Genomic DNA, 19,618 nt, shown 5'->3' with positions numbered 1-19,618 from the left:
TAATACTATACAGGGCTGATAATTTTATCCAGCTACATTTTACTATTGTTTTTCGCTTTGAGACATAGACTGGGGAGACAGGTTTACATTTAAGGAGCCATGTAACATCCTTTCAGAAAACTTTATTTCTAAGAAACTTGACTTATGAATATATTACACTCAGAAAGATTTGAGTGCATTGTGGACAAATTCAGAAACCATTTTGCAATAAGGATACTCAGTTTTTGAGTTTATGTACTCAAGTGTTTGGGGATTGAAACTTGAGTTCTTTTAAACACTGAGAATAGGATTCATCTGAAATTTTTTGGATATCCAAGCTCTGCCAGACAGGAAAATCCAGTAAATGGTTTGCCTCCATATCTTAAAGGAAAAATCAGATTCCTCTATGGTGCAGAAGACAACTTTATCTTGCTCTTCCTGGCCCCACATTTTCATCTTTTCTGTGGTTACCTCCCTAAGGGTGGGTGTAGAAACCAGCTTTCTATCCTCTCCTTGCCCAATTCATTTGCATTTTTTGCCAGAGACTTTCAACAGGTGTACAACCACTTTGATATTTGATTGGTACCATGAACATTTTTGAAGACAGATTTTGTTTATATTAAAGTACAATGCCGCTCGTTATGGTTATTCTCTCCATACCTCTGGGAAACTTGTATGGCATACTTTTTTTTAAATCAATCCATGTATATCTAAATCACACATTTTAGTTTGGAGTGTCTAGAAAAATCACTGGCAGCTTGAATGCAGTGGCAAGAATACAGTGCCCTTGTACTCATGCCATGTACTTGTACCTTTCCCTACAGCAGAACTACAGCTTTTACAACTGCATGATTTTGTTATTTTAATATCCTTGACTCTGGGAAATAGCTAGGAATACAACGTTAAACACTGATGATCCCACTGAAAATAAGCCTTTGCCATCCTTAGTGGTATTGGAGGTGGCCATACTGAACATGCAGAATTCTTTCCCAAACCACATCCCCTAGTCAAGTGACGATTTACCTCTTCCTGCAATGGCCTATTCTTTCCAGGACTGATGTGCCACAAATATTTAAAATGAGCTGACCTTGTCGGTGTCCCTAGGGAGACTCATCAACCATAATTAAATAAATAAAAACCATGCTGCTACTTACTCATACTAAAGCATTTTATAAGTAGTTACCCATATGGGAAGGAGTTCATTGCAATGAAAGCTTGCAAGTGATCTGGTCTTGTAAATGCCAAGATAGGGCTCATGCTTGAAATCACTATTTGTTTTGCTGTCTCATTTATGTCATAGTGGAATTGTACCCTGGTACCCCAGTTTCAGCTCTCTGGGGGAGGGTTTCTTGAATCTTTGAGAGTGTTGCCCACAATACCCTCAACACTGAACTTCACGTTCAACATGTATGTAGCCTATATTTTACTTCAGGCCATCTCAAACTTACCATAAATTTGGTGAGAATCTGTTTAGCTGTTTTAATAATTCAGTAATAGAACCACAAAAACTTAATTACACACACACACACACACACACATTTCTTTATATATGTAAATATGGAGTCACTTTTAATGAAGTCCAGTTGAGAACGTTTACTATTCCTGTCTTTCAGAATGATTTCAGAATAGATCAGGTTTTAATCACTTTCATGCATCTGAAGAGTCAGGAGCGTTTGACACTCTGACACTTAAGCTCAAATTTCCTGTCAGAGTTGAACTTGCAAGGGTTCAAATTTTAACGAAGTGTCACTGTGATCAAATGGGACTTGATTTCCAAAGAAGGGGAAGGGGAGAGAGTAATGAAGCTTCAAACAAAACCATCACCTTCTATTTAATTTGACTTACAACCAATATCAAAGAATTGAAGAGACCAAGCCTTGCATGGTATTTTTGGAGCAGGGAGATAGATAGTAGAGAGATCATGGGGAAATAACAGAGCCTGTTAGACTTTTTAAAAAAAATTTTAAAAATGTTTATTTATTTTTGAGGGAGAGAGAGAGAGAGAGATTGAGAGACAAACAGAGCACTAGTGGGGAAGGGGCAGAGAGAGAGGGAGACACAGAATCTGAAGCATGCTCCAGGCTCCAAGCTGTCAGCACAGAGCCCCATGCGGGGCTCGAACCCATGAACCGTGAGATCATGACCTGAGCCAAAGTTGGATGCTTCACCGACTGAGTCATTCAGGCATCCCCTGTTAGACTTTGATAAGATTCTTCCCTCTGTTTTTATGCAGGATGAATCAATGAGATACATCTCTGAAGGCTGTCCTGGAGTCCTGTACCTCAATCTATCTAACACAATTATCACCAACAGGACCATGAGACTGCTGCCGAGGTAATGTTTGTGTTATAGGTGTTATACTTAAAATAGCGATGCTCCTCCAGGTTCTGGCTTGTTCCAGCACTCCCCACCATCTAACCATCTAGCACCCCACCATCATGTCACCACTAATCTAGTAACAGGACTGCTGGTTTCAAGTCCCCAACCTGGTACCTATTCTCTCCCTCCTGGGCAGGCCCAGATTAAATAACTGGTCCTCTGCTTGGCCAACATTTCTGTGTCACTCTTATAGCAATGTGCCCAGTAGCTTGAGTTAGGCTCTGCCAGTCTCTTTCTGGTCCTCCTTCCTGGGCAATGGAGCCTGGCTTCTAAATTCCAGTCCCATGTCTGGACTTCTTGACAACAGAACACCAGTGCCCTCCTTTCTTTGACCTTGAACACTGTGATCCCATATTCCCTGTTGCCATGCTCTGGTTACCTGTTGGGACCTCCACCACCTCCAGGAAATCTGATACGAGTTGTTTTTGATCTATGGGCTGAATACAAATGTCGCATCTCCTCAGCTAGTGCTTCGTTGGAGGAGAAGGGACAGAAGACTACAAGACATCACCAAAAGTTGACAGGATATTCAAATTTTATGTCATTCAATTATTTATTTTCACCAAGGAAATACTAATCAGGAAGAGAAGATAATCATATTGGGAGACATTCAAAACATTTTTTTCAAACTATTGTGAAAGAATAAATTATTTTTGAGAATATAACTTTTTGAGATTCTTTGAAAAATAACAGCAAAGCATTTGAAAAAGCTAGAGAAAATTCTAGGTGGTTATTTTCCTTATCTTCTGTCTCTGATCATTTTCTAGAAATGTGTAAGCCTAAAAAAAGTGGTAACATATTTTCTGTTTATCCCATTAATTGAGTTTCCATATTTTAGTCAAGTCTGTTTAGTCAAATCTATCAAATTTTGCCTTTGAAATTTCTTCTGATACTTTTAAACTTTTAAATAAAGGTTTTCTTCCTTCCAGGTGTTTGATGTCATTTATTATTTTTTTCTTGTATGATTTGTTTTTACTTAAATCTATAATCAATCTAGAATTTATTTTGGTAGATAAATGAGGCAACAATGTAATAGGGTTCAGCAAACTATGACTCGTGTGGTCCAAAGCCTGACTTAATGTAGTCCATGAGCTAAGAATATTTTTTACACTTTCAGAGTTGTAAGGGGTGCCTGGATGGCTCATTCGGTTAAGCTTCTGACTGTTGGTTTTAATTAAATTTTAATTTTAATTTCTCATTATATTTTCCAAATTGTCATTTTTGGACTTGGGTACAAGGTACAAGTGTCCTTTTAATGTTTTCATTTGTAAGATTTCATTGATTTCTTTCATTTGTAAGATTTAATATGAAATTACCTCTGAATAAGAATATAGGCAAAGCTTGTAAGATTTAATAAGTATTGTTCTCATTTTGTAAACTGTTGCACATTTGTTTTCATCTTTGACCCAATAATTATTTAGAAGAGAATTTTTGGTTCCAAGTAGTTGAAGTTTCTTTGATTAGGCTTCTGGTTTTAATTTCTAATTTTGTACACTGTGGTCAAGAAATGTGGGCTGAATTATTTCTACCTTTTGGAATTTATTGAGATTTCTTGGTGGACCAGTTTATATAATTAATTTTAGTAAATCATCCATGAATGCTTAAAACAAGAGAGTTTCTTTTAGAGAACAAAATTTCTACGTGTGTGATTATATGTATGAATTCTTGATATTTCACAGTATAATAGTGATACATTGGTTGTCTTTTAGAATCAAGCTTCTTTATTTTGATATTTTTATTTTATATATAAAGATTAATAAGTAGCAGGTTTCAATAGAGATTATAGCATTTATTCACATAAAATTACATTCTTTATTCTGGTTGATGTTTCTTTGCCTCAGATTCTTTTTTATCTGCTATTAATATAGTCATCTTTATTTTCTTTTGCTTATGGTTTTTTGGAATAACTTTATGTATCCCTGTATTTTTAATCTATATGTTGGTGTATTTTAGGTTTGCCTTTTATATGAAGCACATAGCTAACTTCTATTTTAAAATTTTTCATTCTGCCTTTTTAAGAGGATAGTTTACGAGTAATACTTCCTTTCAAAATTGAGTGTATGGTTTTATTTTTATGATCTTGCTTTGTTTTTGATTTTTTATGTTACTGTACTATATCAATGTTTCTGCCTTTTGCTATGTAAACTATATTGTTTACTTTTATAATCTTAATGTATTTCAGAGGTATGTGCACATTCTGTTCTGTATTCTAACTAGTGGCTATGTGTATGTTTTTTTTTAAAAACATGCTTTTAATATGCATTTCTTCAGTTATCAAAGTTGTGACGGAACAATGATGTTGGTTAGAGATCTAATACTCTTTCATTCTCCCTTGAACTTGATGCTTCTCTACTTCCACCCCCTTGTCCATAAACACATATTATTTGTGATTTTTGGTAATCATCTAACTTACTTTCAATATTGATTTTTCACGTTTGTGCTGAATATTGTGATGATATTTATGATTATGGAGTCCTACCTCTAAGTTTGCCATTCATTGATGGTCCATTTGTTCCACAATTTCCTTAATCTTTATTTCTGACTTTGATTCATCTCATGATGACTGGACATATAGTTTTAAAACCTCTTTATTGAGAAAGATAAACAAATGTTAGATTTTTAGCCATTGCTTTCTGAAAAAGACTTTCTTTTGTCTTGAAGGGTGAACAACAACTTCTCTTGGTGTATAGCTCTTGAATTATGTCCCTTACTATATTCTTAAAAACCTACAAACATTGCCACATAATCTTTGGTATTTCAGGTTAAAGAGAAGTGTAAAGCTAGCTTGATTTTTTTTTTTTTGGTTCCTTTGTTGGAAACCTATTTTTCTGTCAATACGCTTGCAAGAATTTCCTTTTTACTGAGAAATTAAGAACATTATCCGAGCTTAATTGTATTCTTTCGATTAACTTTTCCTGGAACATAGTAAACCTTTTGAATATTAAAACTTAGATCTTTTCTCAGGCAAGGAAGGCATTTTCCTTTTTAATGCTTCTATTCCATTTGTTCAGGTTTTGTCTTAAGAATCCTGTTTTATTCTCAGATAGAATTTTTATTCCTGTCCTTCAAAGCTGTCATCTTCTCTCTCATCATTTTTATCTCTGTATACATTTCCTCAACATACTGCATTCTCCATATCAGTAGTTCTCAAAGTGTGTTCCAAGGATAGCTGGGTTCCAATAAATGTTTAATAACTAGTTTGGGTAGGGGTTGAGGGGATGTTCTGATTTGTAAGATTTACTGATTTCCATGGTGTAAATACTACCACCATGATCAATTTTAAGCTACCAACATGATGTCACTGAATGTGGAGTTGGAAAGAAATGCTAATAGTTGGCTCTCATGGGCTGGTGCAAGCCAGCTCCAGTGATGCTACTGTGGAGGGTCCTGACCCTTTCAGGAATTCTAAAAGGTGCTCTAAAAGGTGCAATATAGAATATCACTCAATACTTTTCTTTAGGAATTCCATAGGGAGATGTATATGCATATGTATATATGTACATGTATGAGTGTGTGTGTGTGTATATATATATGTATATATATACAGAGAGAGATAACATATATGCTTGTGTGTGTGTGTGTGTGTGTATATATATATATAGAGAGAGAACATGTATGCTTGTGTGTGTGTGTGTGTGTGTGTGTGTACAGAAAGAGAGAGAATATATTACAAAATCCATTAAATCCCTATGGGAAAAACAGAATTTATGAAGTAGATGATTTGGGATATCATACTTGGAGATAATTTTTTCTCTTAGGAAAATTAATATAATACTACAACCGTGCATAGTTTCTTAGGAACACCTATTTTGCAAATGAAGCTATACCTTTAGTGGGCAACAGATAAAAAAAATAGGTAGGACCCAAAATGAGAATTTTGTTTTGATTTTAACTGTAGTTCTTGTGACTGGGAGAACAATCACGAAAAATATACTTGATATTGATGATTTTTGTCATATAAAAAAATGTACACTGACTTTCTTATCTATGATAAAAATACATTTCATTATGATTCCCTATTTTTGTTCTGTTTTTCCATTGTTTCAAATATGTTTGGGAATGCAAAAGTGTTCTTTAAACTATAAATAACCAGAGAAATGTTGTGTGCTGTTGTCATTCTCTCCCCAGTTGCCTTTAGTATTTCTTTCCAAAGAAATCATTTGCCAGAAGAAAAATATAATTTGTTTGCCCTTCTTGACAACATTGATTTGTCAGCTTTTTATTTGAATATTTTTCCTCACTTCTTTGGGGACCTGCTCCATTTTCTAAAGTTGAAAATGAGGGCTGCTCATAGCTCATGCCCATTCCAGGACATTTTTGCTTCTAAATATTTCCTGAATCGAACTCTTTCCATTTACTCCTATTGCCACCACCTAGGTGGCACTCTCAGCGCCTCCTCTGGCTTAGCATCCCTACGGTTCACCCTTGGTCTCTCTTCCCTTCAATCTATTTTTTTCTTACGCTGTAAGAGGCATCATCCTGAAATGATAGTCTTATCATGTCTTTGACATGCTGAAGGTCTAGACTCTTCCCTTACTGTCCTTTAACATTGATCAAACTTCTCCTGTATAAGTCCTTAACATTATGTGATGAAGCCTATCTGCCCTGGTTTTCCAAGGGAAGCCCTTAACTCTGGTCATCTGGATTGCTGCAAGCTTCTCTTTCTCTATAGATGGAATTCCTTTCTCCTTCTCTCTGCTAAGCCATAGCCTTTATACCTCGAGTCATACCATCTACCACAATTCCACATTGATCTCTCCTTTCCCTGAATCCTAACAGCAACATTCATTCACTTTTTTTTTTTTTTTTTTTTTTTTTTACCATGCATTGATCAACTACCGTGTGTGGGACATTCTGGGCATATAGTAGTGAGTAAAGCTATTATGATCTTTGCTCTTTAATGGAGTGTCATGTGCTGTAGTGGCATGGTGTTTAATTATTTTTCACATAGTCCCTTCAAATGGCTTGGAAATTTCTTTACACATAGGTGGTCTCAGGTTATATGGTCTTACCCATCTGAGTGGGGCAGAAAGAGTAAGCTGTTTCCTTGACTGTACATCCTCAAGATCTAGTCTATGAATAAGGTCAAAACACTGCATTTGGATTTCTGCAGGGATCCTATTATGCAAAACTGCCTCTGTGAAACTAAAGAGCCCAGCACTAAATCAAAAGAGACTACCTGCAAATCTTCTCTTTTACAAACTAGACCTTGTCTTGGTGATTTTTTCAGAGAAATCATTGTTTAAATACAGAATTCTACATTCCTTCCAACAGTAATGCCCTCAGGTATTGGTGATCTAATACAGAAGACCTCAATTCTTTAATGGAAAAAAGCCAACAGAAAAAATGTGATCTCTGTAGTTTCTGTAAGAATTGTGATTTTTAAAAATTTTTAAAAATATTTTAAATGTTTATTTATTTTTGAGAGAGAGAGAAGGAGACAGAGGATCCGAAGCAGGCTCCACACTGTGAGCACAGAACCAGATGTGGGGCTCAAACCCACGAACCGTGAGATCAGGACCTGAGCTGAAATCAAGAGTCGGCCACTTAGCTGACTGAGCCACCCACACACCCCAAGAATTGTTATTTCTTAAAGATTATAGTAGCAGTAGAAAAATAAATCACAAAGAGAACCTCTCCCCCCATTAGAAACAGTTAGTTATCAAATAATTAGGAAAAGATAAACACAGGCTGCAAACACAGCTTCAAAGTGGAATTAGAAATACCAAGTTGTCTCTGGGTTGAGAACATGATGAGCCAGATCTTACTCACGTAAGGGATGTATTTCTTTGCCAAAATTCAGAATAAAAAGTTGCAGTATTGCATAAAATTTGCCAAGTGATTTCACTGTCAACTGATTGTTTTCCCATTCCCAGAAGCTCTGAGTCTGCAGCACTGTAAATCCCTGGAAAGGCCACAGGGCCACTCAAGATTCCTCCTATGCTAGGTTTTCAAACTGATGGTTCCCATGAGGTTCCACTTTGAGGACAGCCACCTAGAGACTTTCAGTCTGGGAGTCATTTAGTCCAATGAACAACTTCTTTTGCTAAATCTGAGGTTCTTAACATGGGGTCAGTGGATCCCCCAAGGAACAAGGATGGAATTCAGAGGTTCCATAAGTTTTGATGGGGGAAAAATCATCCCCGTTTTTGCTAAGCTCTAACTGAAATGTAAGTGAAAAATCAGAATAGCACTAGCAGTTCCTGGGACTCTTTTACCCATAAAAATCTGAAATATTTTCTTACTATAGTTGTTATAGTTATCTCAAAGTATCACTGACATTCATCGCCCCCTCAAAACCATGGGTAGTTATTAGCCCTGCCACTAGATTTGTTATTTAATATTAACATATGATATCATATGTTACATAACAAATATATATATATAATATAAACATGTTAAAAATAAAGAAGCACATATATTATTATTCTACTCATTTGATCCTTAAAAATTTTTGATAATAATATCTTTCAATATAATGAGCTGCTTTTGTAATTTTAAGTATTTTATTCTACGTATTAAAAACATTATGCTAATAAAGGGTCCATAGACCCAGAGGTATCTGTTACACACAAAAAAGTTAAGAACTCCTCAGTCAATTCCTACTTACAGTATTTGTTAACTGATCACGAGGAGTTAAAAAAAAATCAAACAACAGCTTTGGACTAGATTTGAATATATTTGAATATGCATGATTTTGTCAGTAACAGTTACATTATTATAATTAAAGACAGATTAATTGACATAGGGGTTAAAAATGGGTTAAGAACAGTCTGAAAATGTGCAACACACGAAGGGAATAAAAACTACGTCAAAGGCTATCAATCTCACTGGAGTTCAAACGGATTAAATAGGACTTTAAACCTTGACCAAACTGAGGGTGTAGATGTCATAGGAAATTCCCCCAAACCCTTGGAATCAGTAGTGTGCACCACCTTGTCAGATGAGTACCCATTCCATTACATGAAAGAAGACCCAACAAACTTCATAAGAACAATTAATACGTTATCATTTGAATTAGTAATAACAATAATACATATTTTTATTTTATTTTTGAAATTTGTTTTATTTTTTAAGTTTATTTATTTATTTTGAGAGAGAGAGAGAGAGAGAGAGCACAAGTAGGGTAGGGGCAGAGAGAGGAGACAGAATTCCAAGCAGACTCCACACTGTCAGCACAGAGCCCGACACAGGGCTCGAACTCATGAACCATGAGCTGAGATCAAGAGTCAGACGCTTAATCGACTGAGCCACCCAGGCACCCCATATATTTTAAAGCTTCTACCTCCTGATTTTAATCATCAGAAGTCATCCTCTTACATCTATGTTCTCATAGAATTGTCATACTTCTAAGAGGAAATAGCAGATAGAATTACATCCATGTTACAGATGAGAAAACTGAGGTTCAGAAAAGCTGGACACAGTTGGTCAGGGTTTAGAAAGAAAAGACATCATATTATAATCCCCACTTAACAGATGCAGAAACAATCTCTGAGAGGTTAGGGAAGTTGCAATAAGTGTTAGAGCTGAAATTTGAAACCAGTTTGGTCCGATTCCAAAACTGTGTGTGTTTTCCATTGTGTTATGCTGTGTGCCACAGGCTCCCTCCTCCAAATTAGAGAGCTTAAGTGTTGTTAGAAATGACAATCCTCCCTGCACCCTCCACACACCCCAAGAAAGCTGTTCTTGAATCACAAGGGTACCCGTCCAGGGAGAGGAAGATCAAGCATTTTCAAAACTTTGGCATACATCTTCGTTAACTCAAGGGCCCCAGGAGAGGGGACGTGTCCTTGGGATGTTAGTACTGCGTTCTGCTCCATGGCCCTGCCCACAGCCACTGGGGAATCCAGATGGCGTCCCTCTTTGTTCTGTTGAATCTCATGGACACAGCCATTGCTAGAGGGGAATGTGTGTTCTGCATCAAATAAATCACTATGCAATGGGAATCCTTATATCATATAGATGAGTTTTTCAAACTTTAGTAATCAATCTGATTAACTGTCAATGCTCACATATCTTATTTCCCAATTTTATGTGAAGGTAAATTTCACTTGTCATTTGTGGGCTTTTGAGGGACAGAGAGGCATCTTCTTCCATTTTTTTGTTCTTGTTTTCCAACTTGGTGTTAAACTGGTGCGGATCACAAACCAAGAGCATGTTGTTAATTCCATTACAAGACTCGGCAACAGTGGGAGTTCTTGCACTTTTAAAAAATGCCAGGCTTAGGAAGGCTTGGAAAATTGTCCACAGAAGGTCCTCAAACTATAAGCCCTTGCCGGGTAGTACAGGCTCATCTTAATTACCCTCTTTTTTTTTTTTTTTTTTTTTCTGGAAGCGATCATTTTGGTCATGGTGGTAATGCCACATTTAATCTGTTTGAACTCCAGTGAGACAGATAGCCTCTGATGTAGTGTTTATTCCCCTCATGTGTTGCCCAACTCATTTGCAGACTGTTCTTTTTAACCCATTTTTAAGCTCTATCAATTAGTCTTTCTTTAACTATAAATATGAAACTGTTACTTATGAAATCATGCATATTCAAATGTCTATTTCAAATTGTTTGCTAATCATGTCCATTTTAAGAGCCTGTTATGTTTAACTTTGCCTCCTTTCTGCCCCCAGTCCTCACTGTCATGTAACAGTTAATCGCCATTTAAATGTTTACAAAGGGTTTGTCCTTCTAGACATTTTGCACATTGTTTTGGTGCTCCAAAGATAAAACCTAAATGCAACAATAATGCAAACTCTGTAACTTTGGTTTTGAACACAAACTAACGTCCAAACAATATGAATGCACAAATCTCCCCCACCCCCAAAGCTTTATCCCAACTAGCTTTCTTAAAAATCGAGGCAAATCTTTATTTTCATCTAAAATGTAATTATGCATTATCTGACATACTACTACAATCTCCTTTACATAACAGGAAGAGAATTAACAATGAAGTCCAACTGTTGAATATCTGCAAGGAGAAAAGATTAATTTAGAGTTTTACTTCTCTTTGTCATAGTGGCTTAAGAAAGATGTGGAAAACGACTCAAGTTTAATCCCCTTCCTTCCTCTCTTTTCTCGTCCTGTCTTTTCAGGCACTTCCACAACTTACAGAATCTCAGCTTGGCTTACTGCAAAAAGTTCACAGACAAAGGATTACGGTACCTGAATTTAGGGGATGGATGCCACAAGCTCATCTATTTGGACCTTTCCGGCTGCACCCAGGTTTGTCTTTCAATCTTCTCTTTCCTGCAGCGGGCAAGGAAGTCCTCCGGAGGACGGGCTACATCCAGCCCTCATGTTATACTAATGCTGTGCACGGACTGCAGCACACTTTTCAGAGGTTTTGAATTACACAGCCACAGCTGCTTAAATTTTCCCCAGGATCGCTACTATAGGCTCTTGGCTTCCTTCCACTGGAATGTCACATCCACACACAGGCCGAGCTCAGGGGATGATGAAACAGACCATTTCTGTGTAGATACTTCAAGCACAATTATAATACCAGAGTTCCAAATGTTGAAAACTGTAGAATTGCTACCAGATACAAACACAGGAGAAACCTTTTTGGGGGAGGATTGGCAAAGAACTTCCTGGAAAGTCAATTAGCTCCCACATGGGCTTTCAAAAAATAAATGGGTATTGGGTCAAATGCTGCGAGTTCTAAATGTAAGAAAGGAAATACAACAAAGGTTGTAATTTCTAAAATTGCATTGTATCCTTGGGCTAAATAACACGGAGATTTGAGATGTACATAGGGAAATACTTTAGTTTGAGGGAACAAGGTAAAGGAAAATTGGGTAGAAAATCGGTGGAGTTGAGGAGGGTAGGTCATGGCACTTTGCAAACAGTTACTGCCTCACTGGTAGTTTCTTCTTGATTTTGGCAGATTTAAGTCATTATTCTTTTAACTTCTTTTCTTTCACCTCTCTAGGTATTTTGTTAATGTATGTTCCTCCTTCTACAGAAATAATACAATTGCACAGATGAGAACTGGCTGAAACCTTGATAGTTACTGTTTATTGAGTTGTTACTATATGCCGGGCACCATATTGAGTGCCTCACATAGACCAGATTCACTACAAATGCTGTGTAGTTGGTATTTATTGTGCCCATTTAGGAATGCAGAGGCTAGGCTCCCAAGGTTGCCCAGCTGGTGAAAGCACAGGGTACTGGGGCAGTTGTAAGCACCTGTTGGTACCTACATAGGCAGGCAGAGTCCCCTGGAGGGCATTTAGGCATACAATGGGCTTCTCCTCTAAGTGCTTAAATGGATAGAACTTAGTCACCGTCACTGGCATCCCATGGTACCCTGGTACACTAGGCAGTAGGGAGGATGTGGGGGCAAGGAGGGGAGGGCTCTGAGCTAGAGTTGAAACATCTAGAATTTACATTTATTTCTGACCTACTGGTGTGTAGCTTGCTAAACATCAACAAGAGACGGACTTACCATTCTCTCCAGCTTCCCTCGACTTCAGACCGGCTTCTTCCTGACTCTAGGTCCCTGACCTCCCTTAGAGCATTTCTTTTAGAAAACTTGAAACTGGTCATTCTTTCTTTGCTCTCCTTGAGATAGATAGAAACTTCTTTAAAAGCTTCTTGCCAGTGTTACAACCCAGGAACGCCTCCCTCAAGGACCTGGGAGCCATCCTTTGATACATAATCATTAAGGGTAGTAGCACGTGTATCTTCCAGTCTCTCTGGGCGGGTCGGTGTCTACTTTCGATATGGGTGTACGCATCCTATTGATTGCTCTCCCCTCTAAAGATACATCCTCCACTATTTTCCACCAGCTAACCAAGTCCTTAAAAACCCTCCCCACAGTGTGACTTACCTCCTTCTTCTCAGTTTCCACAAGGTAATGGCGACAACATACAGTTCATACACAAACACATGAACACACATGCACATGTCCCTAAGGATAAATATTCTCAGACACAGTAAAGTCAAAATGAGAGGTTTCCAATCAATGTGCCTCTACTCTAGCCAGATATACATGCAGAACTCACAGATACAGTTTATCTACTTTTAAATTTTGAGCCAGCATTTTAAATTCTGGAGTTTTCATAAAGAAATCTGGACTCCAAGCTTCTCTTAAAAAACTGGAAAAACTAACGAAATTGGGCCTACATCGCCATATGGCAACAAAGGGCTGGAACTGAGTCAGCCTCGTCCCCTTGAAATGGCGTGTGCTGGCTTCTCCTCCACTCGGTAACGTCCACACATGCACACCTACCAATTAACTGCATGGCCTGCCTGTCCTCGGTGGGTATTTAAGTTTGGTCTGAATGTATAAAGAATAGATTTTTTTTCCCCGACTGGCCCTTAATTTGTACATCTCAATCCACAGTGAAGTTAGTATTTCACAGTGCTATGCAAAGCAATGTTAATTTCTTTTGTTCATCTGTCTTTCACTTCCATTTGTTTATTTTATAATTCAACAGAGATTTAACTCCAGGTGTCAGACACTGTTTCAGTCACTGGAAATTGTGCCATTTGAAACCGAGCCCCTTCAGGTTCACTGAGAGTAAGAAATGGGCTCATTAGTAAGCACAGATCTCCTACGAGCAGATAGAGCTGCTGCTCTAGCTTCAGAAAGAATGAGGAAAGCTTGGATGTTACTGCTTCCGAGGGATGTGTTAAATTCTGTGGGGAGGTTCTGTCTGCCTCCCCAGCTCTGGGTGTGAGGACAGTTTCACTCTCCCAGGCCTACTTGTATTGACTGGGCGGCACAAAAATGGTTTCAAAGCAGGAAAATCGATGATTCACAGATTTCCCAGGTTCTCTGCTTGGAAACTAAAATCTATTTTCTTTTTACAAGAATTTTGCACTATGAAGTCATGTGTTAGTATATCTGCCAAAGAAAAAAGGTCCTAATAAAACAAAAGACTTGAGAATAGAAGCTCACACCTACCTGCTTTTCGCTGGTGTTATCTGTGCCTGCTGCATGCTGGACACGCATGATGAATAAAACAGCATCCCTGTCCTTAAGGAGCTCTGGGTTAACGTAAGTGAAGTCTGTTAAGGGCTAAACTTTAATGCAGTCATGGCTGCCCCCCAAAAAGGAAAGATGGATTTATACAATACTGTGGAAGTATTTCAACCATAGTTGTTGGAAAAAATACATAAATGGATAATGGAGAACTGCAAAGAAAAGTGAAAATCGATTACACATGTTTTAGAAATACTCTGAATGCTTTTGGGATTGGATAAACACTATAGGTGCAGTAAGTAATGCGACTGATTTCCTAACAAATACCAGCACTTGCATATACACTTGTGTGTCCTCATCTTTAATGTGACTGAGGGGACGCCTCTGTTCAGTTTCTTCTCAAAAAATCTCTGCTCACTTGGCCCTAAATCAGGATAAAGCCGTTCCAGTGAGCTCTTACACCATACATTGCAAACTTCTAACAATATACTTGTCACTTTGAATTTTATTTTTTCATTTTTTAAAACCTTTGCTTTTTTTTCTTTTTACATGTTAAACACAAAAATATGAGAAATGAGCAAAAATTTAAATTATCTAAAAATTCACCACCCAGAAATAATAAGGGTAAGGCTTTCTGGTCTTTTTCTATGCACATCTATACTTCTTTTAAACTAAAGTGGATTAGATAGTACACATATCTTTTATTTAATATTCCATAAATATCTTATTTTATTTAACTATATATTATATTATATTATATTATATTATATTATATTATATTATACTATATTGTGTTATATTTATAACCTACCATTTTTAAAAAGTTTTTTTTAACGTTTATTTATTTCTGAGACAGAGAGAGACAGAGCATGAATGGGGGAGGGTCAGAGAGAGAGAGACACACAGAATCTGAAACAGTCTTCAGGCTCCGAGCTGTCAGCACAGAGCCCGACGCAGGGCTCGAACTCAGGGACCACAAGATCATGACCCGAGCCGAAGTCAGACGCTCAACCAGCCACCCAGGCACCCCTATAACCTACCATTTTTTGCTATCATCAGTAACCTGTGAGGAAAATTCTCATAGCCATATATTTCCATAAGTCTATGCAACGTTTTGGTATGAATTTTTAGAAGTGAAATGGTCAGAGCATATAGTTATTTTTAAGGCCATCTATGCTCTACAAAGGTTGCCAATGTATGAATTGCCAAATGTAAAATAATGTTTGATATCTTCATAAGAATATTATCTAAAAAAAACTTTAGCCAATTTGACATCAAATATGATATTTTATATTTTTAATTTGTATTTCTCTGATCACTTGTAAGGTTAAATCATACCCAGGCACTTAATAAATATTTGTTGAATAACAAGGATTCTTTTTTTTTTTTTTTTAAGTGTTTACTTTTGAGAGAGACAGAGAAACAATGCATGTGGGTTAGGGGCAGAGAGAGAGGGAGATACAGAATCTGAGGCAGGCTCCAGGCTCTGTGCTGTCAGCACATAGCCCAACGCGGGGCTTAAACTCATGAGCTGTGAGATCATGATCTGAGCTGAAGTCGGTCGCTCAACCGACTGAGCCACCCAGGCGCTCCTAGTAACAAGGATTCTTATTCCAACCAGCTGCCATTGTTAAAATATTTTTCAAATTAATTAAAAGTTTTCTTTCAGAGCCTGAGTGCAACATATTCTTTATACTATTTTCAGAAGAAGAAGAACAAGAAAACCAATCTACATTCATTTAACAAAAAATTCTGGTCGAATCAGTTGAACAAATTTAATACGTCTGCTTCTATATTTACTATTTACTCAGTTATAATATAAAGTTTAAGTTTATGCCGTAAAACAATTTTTTAGGGGTACCTGGGTGGTGGCTCAGTCAGTTAGGCGTCTGACCTTGGCTCAGGTCATGATCTCACGGTTTGTGAGTTCAAGCCCCACGCCGGGCTCTCTCCTGTCAGCACAGAGCCTGCTCCAGCTTCTGTGTCTCACTCTCTCTCTGCCCCTCCCCGTCTCACACTCTGTCTCTGTGTCTGTCTCTCTCTCTATCTCAAAAATAAAATAAACATAGGGGCGCCTAGGTGGCTCAGTAAGCTGAGCGTCTGATTTTGGCTCAGGTCATGATCTCACGGCGTGTGGGTTCAAGCCCCGCGTCGGGCTCTGTGCTGACAGCTTAGAGCCTGGAGCCTGCTTCCAATTCTGAGCCTCCCTCTCTCTCTCTCTCTGCCCTCTCCCACTCATGCTGTCTCTCAAAAATAAACATTAAAAAAAATTTTTTTTAATAAAATAAACTTTAAAAAACAAAAACAAAACCCCCCCAAGTACCACAATATTTTTAAAACTATGCTTAAACACAATTTGGGGAGACTTTTTAGAGACAAAATAGTTTTATTGTGTAAAGAAAAGTACCCTTTTCTATGCTCCTTTATTATCTATGGTCAGGGAGACAACTGGTGGCAACGAATGGGTCCATCTTGTGCTCTGCTCTAAAGAATGGTGTGTGACCTAACTCACAGCAGACATTTATCAGATGTTTATTGAATATTTGGATTGATGTTTAGTTAGATAAGTGAAACTGATGAGCTATTGCATGAAACATTGGTAGTTTTCCTCTGCACCTGGTACTTTGCTTCAGGAACCACTCCTCTTGTTTCCTTGTGACTTTGCAGAGCTGTGTCACCCTTGACACCTTGAGAGCAATACATGGTAGTCATTGGGAGCATGGGTTCCGGAGCACTTGCTTTTTAATCCTGAATTTATCATTTACTAGTTATGGGACTGTGGCAGGTTACCTGAGGGTTCTCAGGTTCAATATCTATGAAATGGGGAAAGTACTAGGATCTACCTCATAAGTGTGTTGTGTAAGTGAAATGATCTGATACATATAACATGCTTAGAACAGTGGCATCATAGAGTAAATGCTTAGTAATCATTAGGGTTTTCCTATGGACACTGGGTCATTTGACCCTGGCCTGGACAATCCTAAGTTCCATCTGCAGTGGCTGTGATTTTTCCAGGAGAGAGGCATGACCCTACCAGAACCATTCAGAATCCTTCTAAGTATTCAACACTGGGAAAAATAAATTCTGTTTTTCCTGAGGTTGCAGGGCCTGGAGAGTGTAAGTCTAGGCTGATTTGTGATTCTCTTAACGTTCATGTACTTATCCTTTGATGAAGACAGCAGATATTTTTTCTTTATAATTTTTTTAACGTTTATTTATTACTGAGAGACAGAGAGACACAGAGCATGAGCAGGGGAGGGTCCAAGAGATGGAGAGACACAGAATCTTAAGCAGGCTCCAGGCTCCGAGCTGTCAGCACAGAGCCCGACGCAGGGCTCAAACACACAAACCGCGAGATCATGACCTGAGCCGAAGTCGGACACTCAACCGACTGAGCCACCCAGGCAGATATTTCTGCTCTATACACACGGAAGTTGAATGTCTGGGTTATGAAGTATATGTATGTTTGGTTGTTGTTAATACTGTTAGTTTCCTTAATCGGACGTGTCAATCCTAACGACAGTTTCATGATTTAGAAACCTCACATAGATACGATTTCTCTGAGAAAGCTGATGCCGTGGCTCTCCATACTCACTCCCTGTATTTAGCCACATAATTTATTTTCACAGCAGCACTGTTAGTAAAGTGCACTACAAGAGATGTAGGAGAGCAACATTCAAACCAGGAATGGATTTCTATGCTGATAAGTATTCTTCCCCTCTCAGAAATTAGCAATAACTGTTTAAATCATCTTACGTTCACTTCCAAATCAAGTAGATGTCATTAAACTTCCCTCTTTTCAAATATATTTAGCAAGCATTTAGAACCTTGGTGACCACTTTCACTAAGAGAAATGAAGAAGAGGGGTTTAAAAATACTGTTTTCTCTGCAGTACTGTGCAGGGGAGAAAAAGTGGTCAGGAAGAAATATACCCAGAGGTTTTGATTTTATTTCATATTAGATTTACTTTGTTTTATTTTACCTATTTTGGAACTCAGGCACCAGGAACAGATTTAATCAGACTCCTCAGTTCATGGCACACTTTCATTGTAAGTCCATAAAAGGCCACTCTCTCATTTTCTTTATTCCCTTTTATCCATATTTCCCACTCCTGTTCTCCCCCCACACACAAAAAAACCCTCTAACTTGTTTTATGTGGTTTCATGTAAGAATATATTCTTATAAAATATACAGGTTTCCTCCATTATATGCATTATCTGAAAGTAGGGCGTTCTTCTGAAACCTTTCTTTTCTTTTTTTTTTAAGCTTATTTATTTATTTTAAGAGAGAGAGTGTGTGTGTGTGGGAGGGGCAGAGAGAGAGAAAGAGAGAGAATCCCAAGCTGGCTCTGTGCTATCAGCAAAGAGCTTGATGTGGGGTTTGAACTCATGAACCGTGAGATCATGCCTGAGCCAAAACCAAGAGTCAGATGCTTAACCAACTGAGCCACCCAGGTGCCTCACTATAAAACCTTTCTTAAGCAGAAATGGGATAAAGCCATTGAGAAGGGCACCTGTTGGGATGAGCACTGGGTGTTGTATGGAAACCAATTTGACAATAAATTTCATAAAAAAAAAAAAGAAAGAAAGAAATGGCATAAAGCAAGGAAACAGTTACCATTAATTTATATGAAAAAATTTTTGAGTGTTTTCAGACCCCCAAAATAATCTCTTAGGCTTTCTGATAACTTAGGGCACATCTTGCTAATGGATGCACAAATTTAATAGAGGTAAAACACAGACACTCTTAGACACAATTGAAACCTATGGCAGCTTGACACGGAGATGCTGACCTTAGTTCACAGGGAAGGCGTCATTCCTACTGTTTAGGGCACCCCCTATCTCTGTAGGAGCTTGATGCAAAATCTTCTTTAGATTTATTTTGGTTAATGAAAACAGGTACTAATGTAGGTCTCTTGTAAAAGTAAAGCGGCCTGATGTGGACTTACGAAAAGCAGGGGATACCTACATAAGAATGTAAGAATTTTGTGGTTTTGCGTGTATTTGAATTCCCCTAAGTGATATTGTGCTATGCATCTTGCTTTTTTTCTTCTGACAATATTTCTGAAGTTGACTCTCTAAGTCACCTCTTCTTATTTCCAAACCCTTAATCACAGAGGGCCCTAGGGTTCAGTTCTTGGCCCATTTTTCTTCTCAGCCTACAGCTACTCCCTTGGTGATCTCACATAGATCATGGCTGTATATATCACCTAAAATAATGAGCATATACACACACACACACACACACACACATATATGCTCATTATATATATATATGCTCATTATATATATATATATATATATATATATAGTTTGTTATATGTATATGTGTGTATGTAC

General features: G+C 37.8%; 2 protein-coding genes across 5 annotated transcripts in view; one reads left to right on the top strand and one right to left on the bottom strand.

Annotated features, from left to right (window-relative positions):
* The window catches only part of LRRC17 (leucine rich repeat containing 17), a 34,795-nt gene extending 19,761 nt beyond the window's left edge, over positions 1-15,034 (bottom strand). Inside the window, exon 1 of the mRNA XM_015069739.3 lies at positions 11,513-15,034. The gene's annotated coding sequence lies outside the window, so the exon portion shown is untranslated. The remainder of the gene's footprint in view (positions 1-11,512) is intronic.
* The window catches only part of FBXL13 (F-box and leucine rich repeat protein 13), a 208,570-nt gene that overhangs the window by 117,636 nt on the left and 71,316 nt on the right, over positions 1-19,618 (top strand). For all 4 annotated transcript variants that reach the window (XM_053218586.1, XM_053218585.1, XM_053218587.1 and 1 more), the window contains 2 exons: positions 2,213-2,313; positions 11,443-11,572. In XM_053218586.1, coding sequence (XP_053074561.1) covers positions 2,213-2,313; positions 11,443-11,572 — 231 coding nt within the window. The remainder of the gene's footprint in view (positions 1-2,212; positions 2,314-11,442; positions 11,573-19,618) is intronic.

Source organism: Acinonyx jubatus, chromosome A2, assembly GCF_027475565.1.
Source record: "Acinonyx jubatus isolate Ajub_Pintada_27869175 chromosome A2, VMU_Ajub_asm_v1.0, whole genome shotgun sequence".
In the NCBI taxonomy this organism is placed as follows: Eukaryota; Metazoa; Chordata; class Mammalia; order Carnivora; family Felidae; genus Acinonyx; species Acinonyx jubatus.
This window is presented reverse-complemented; position numbering and strand designations above follow the sequence as displayed.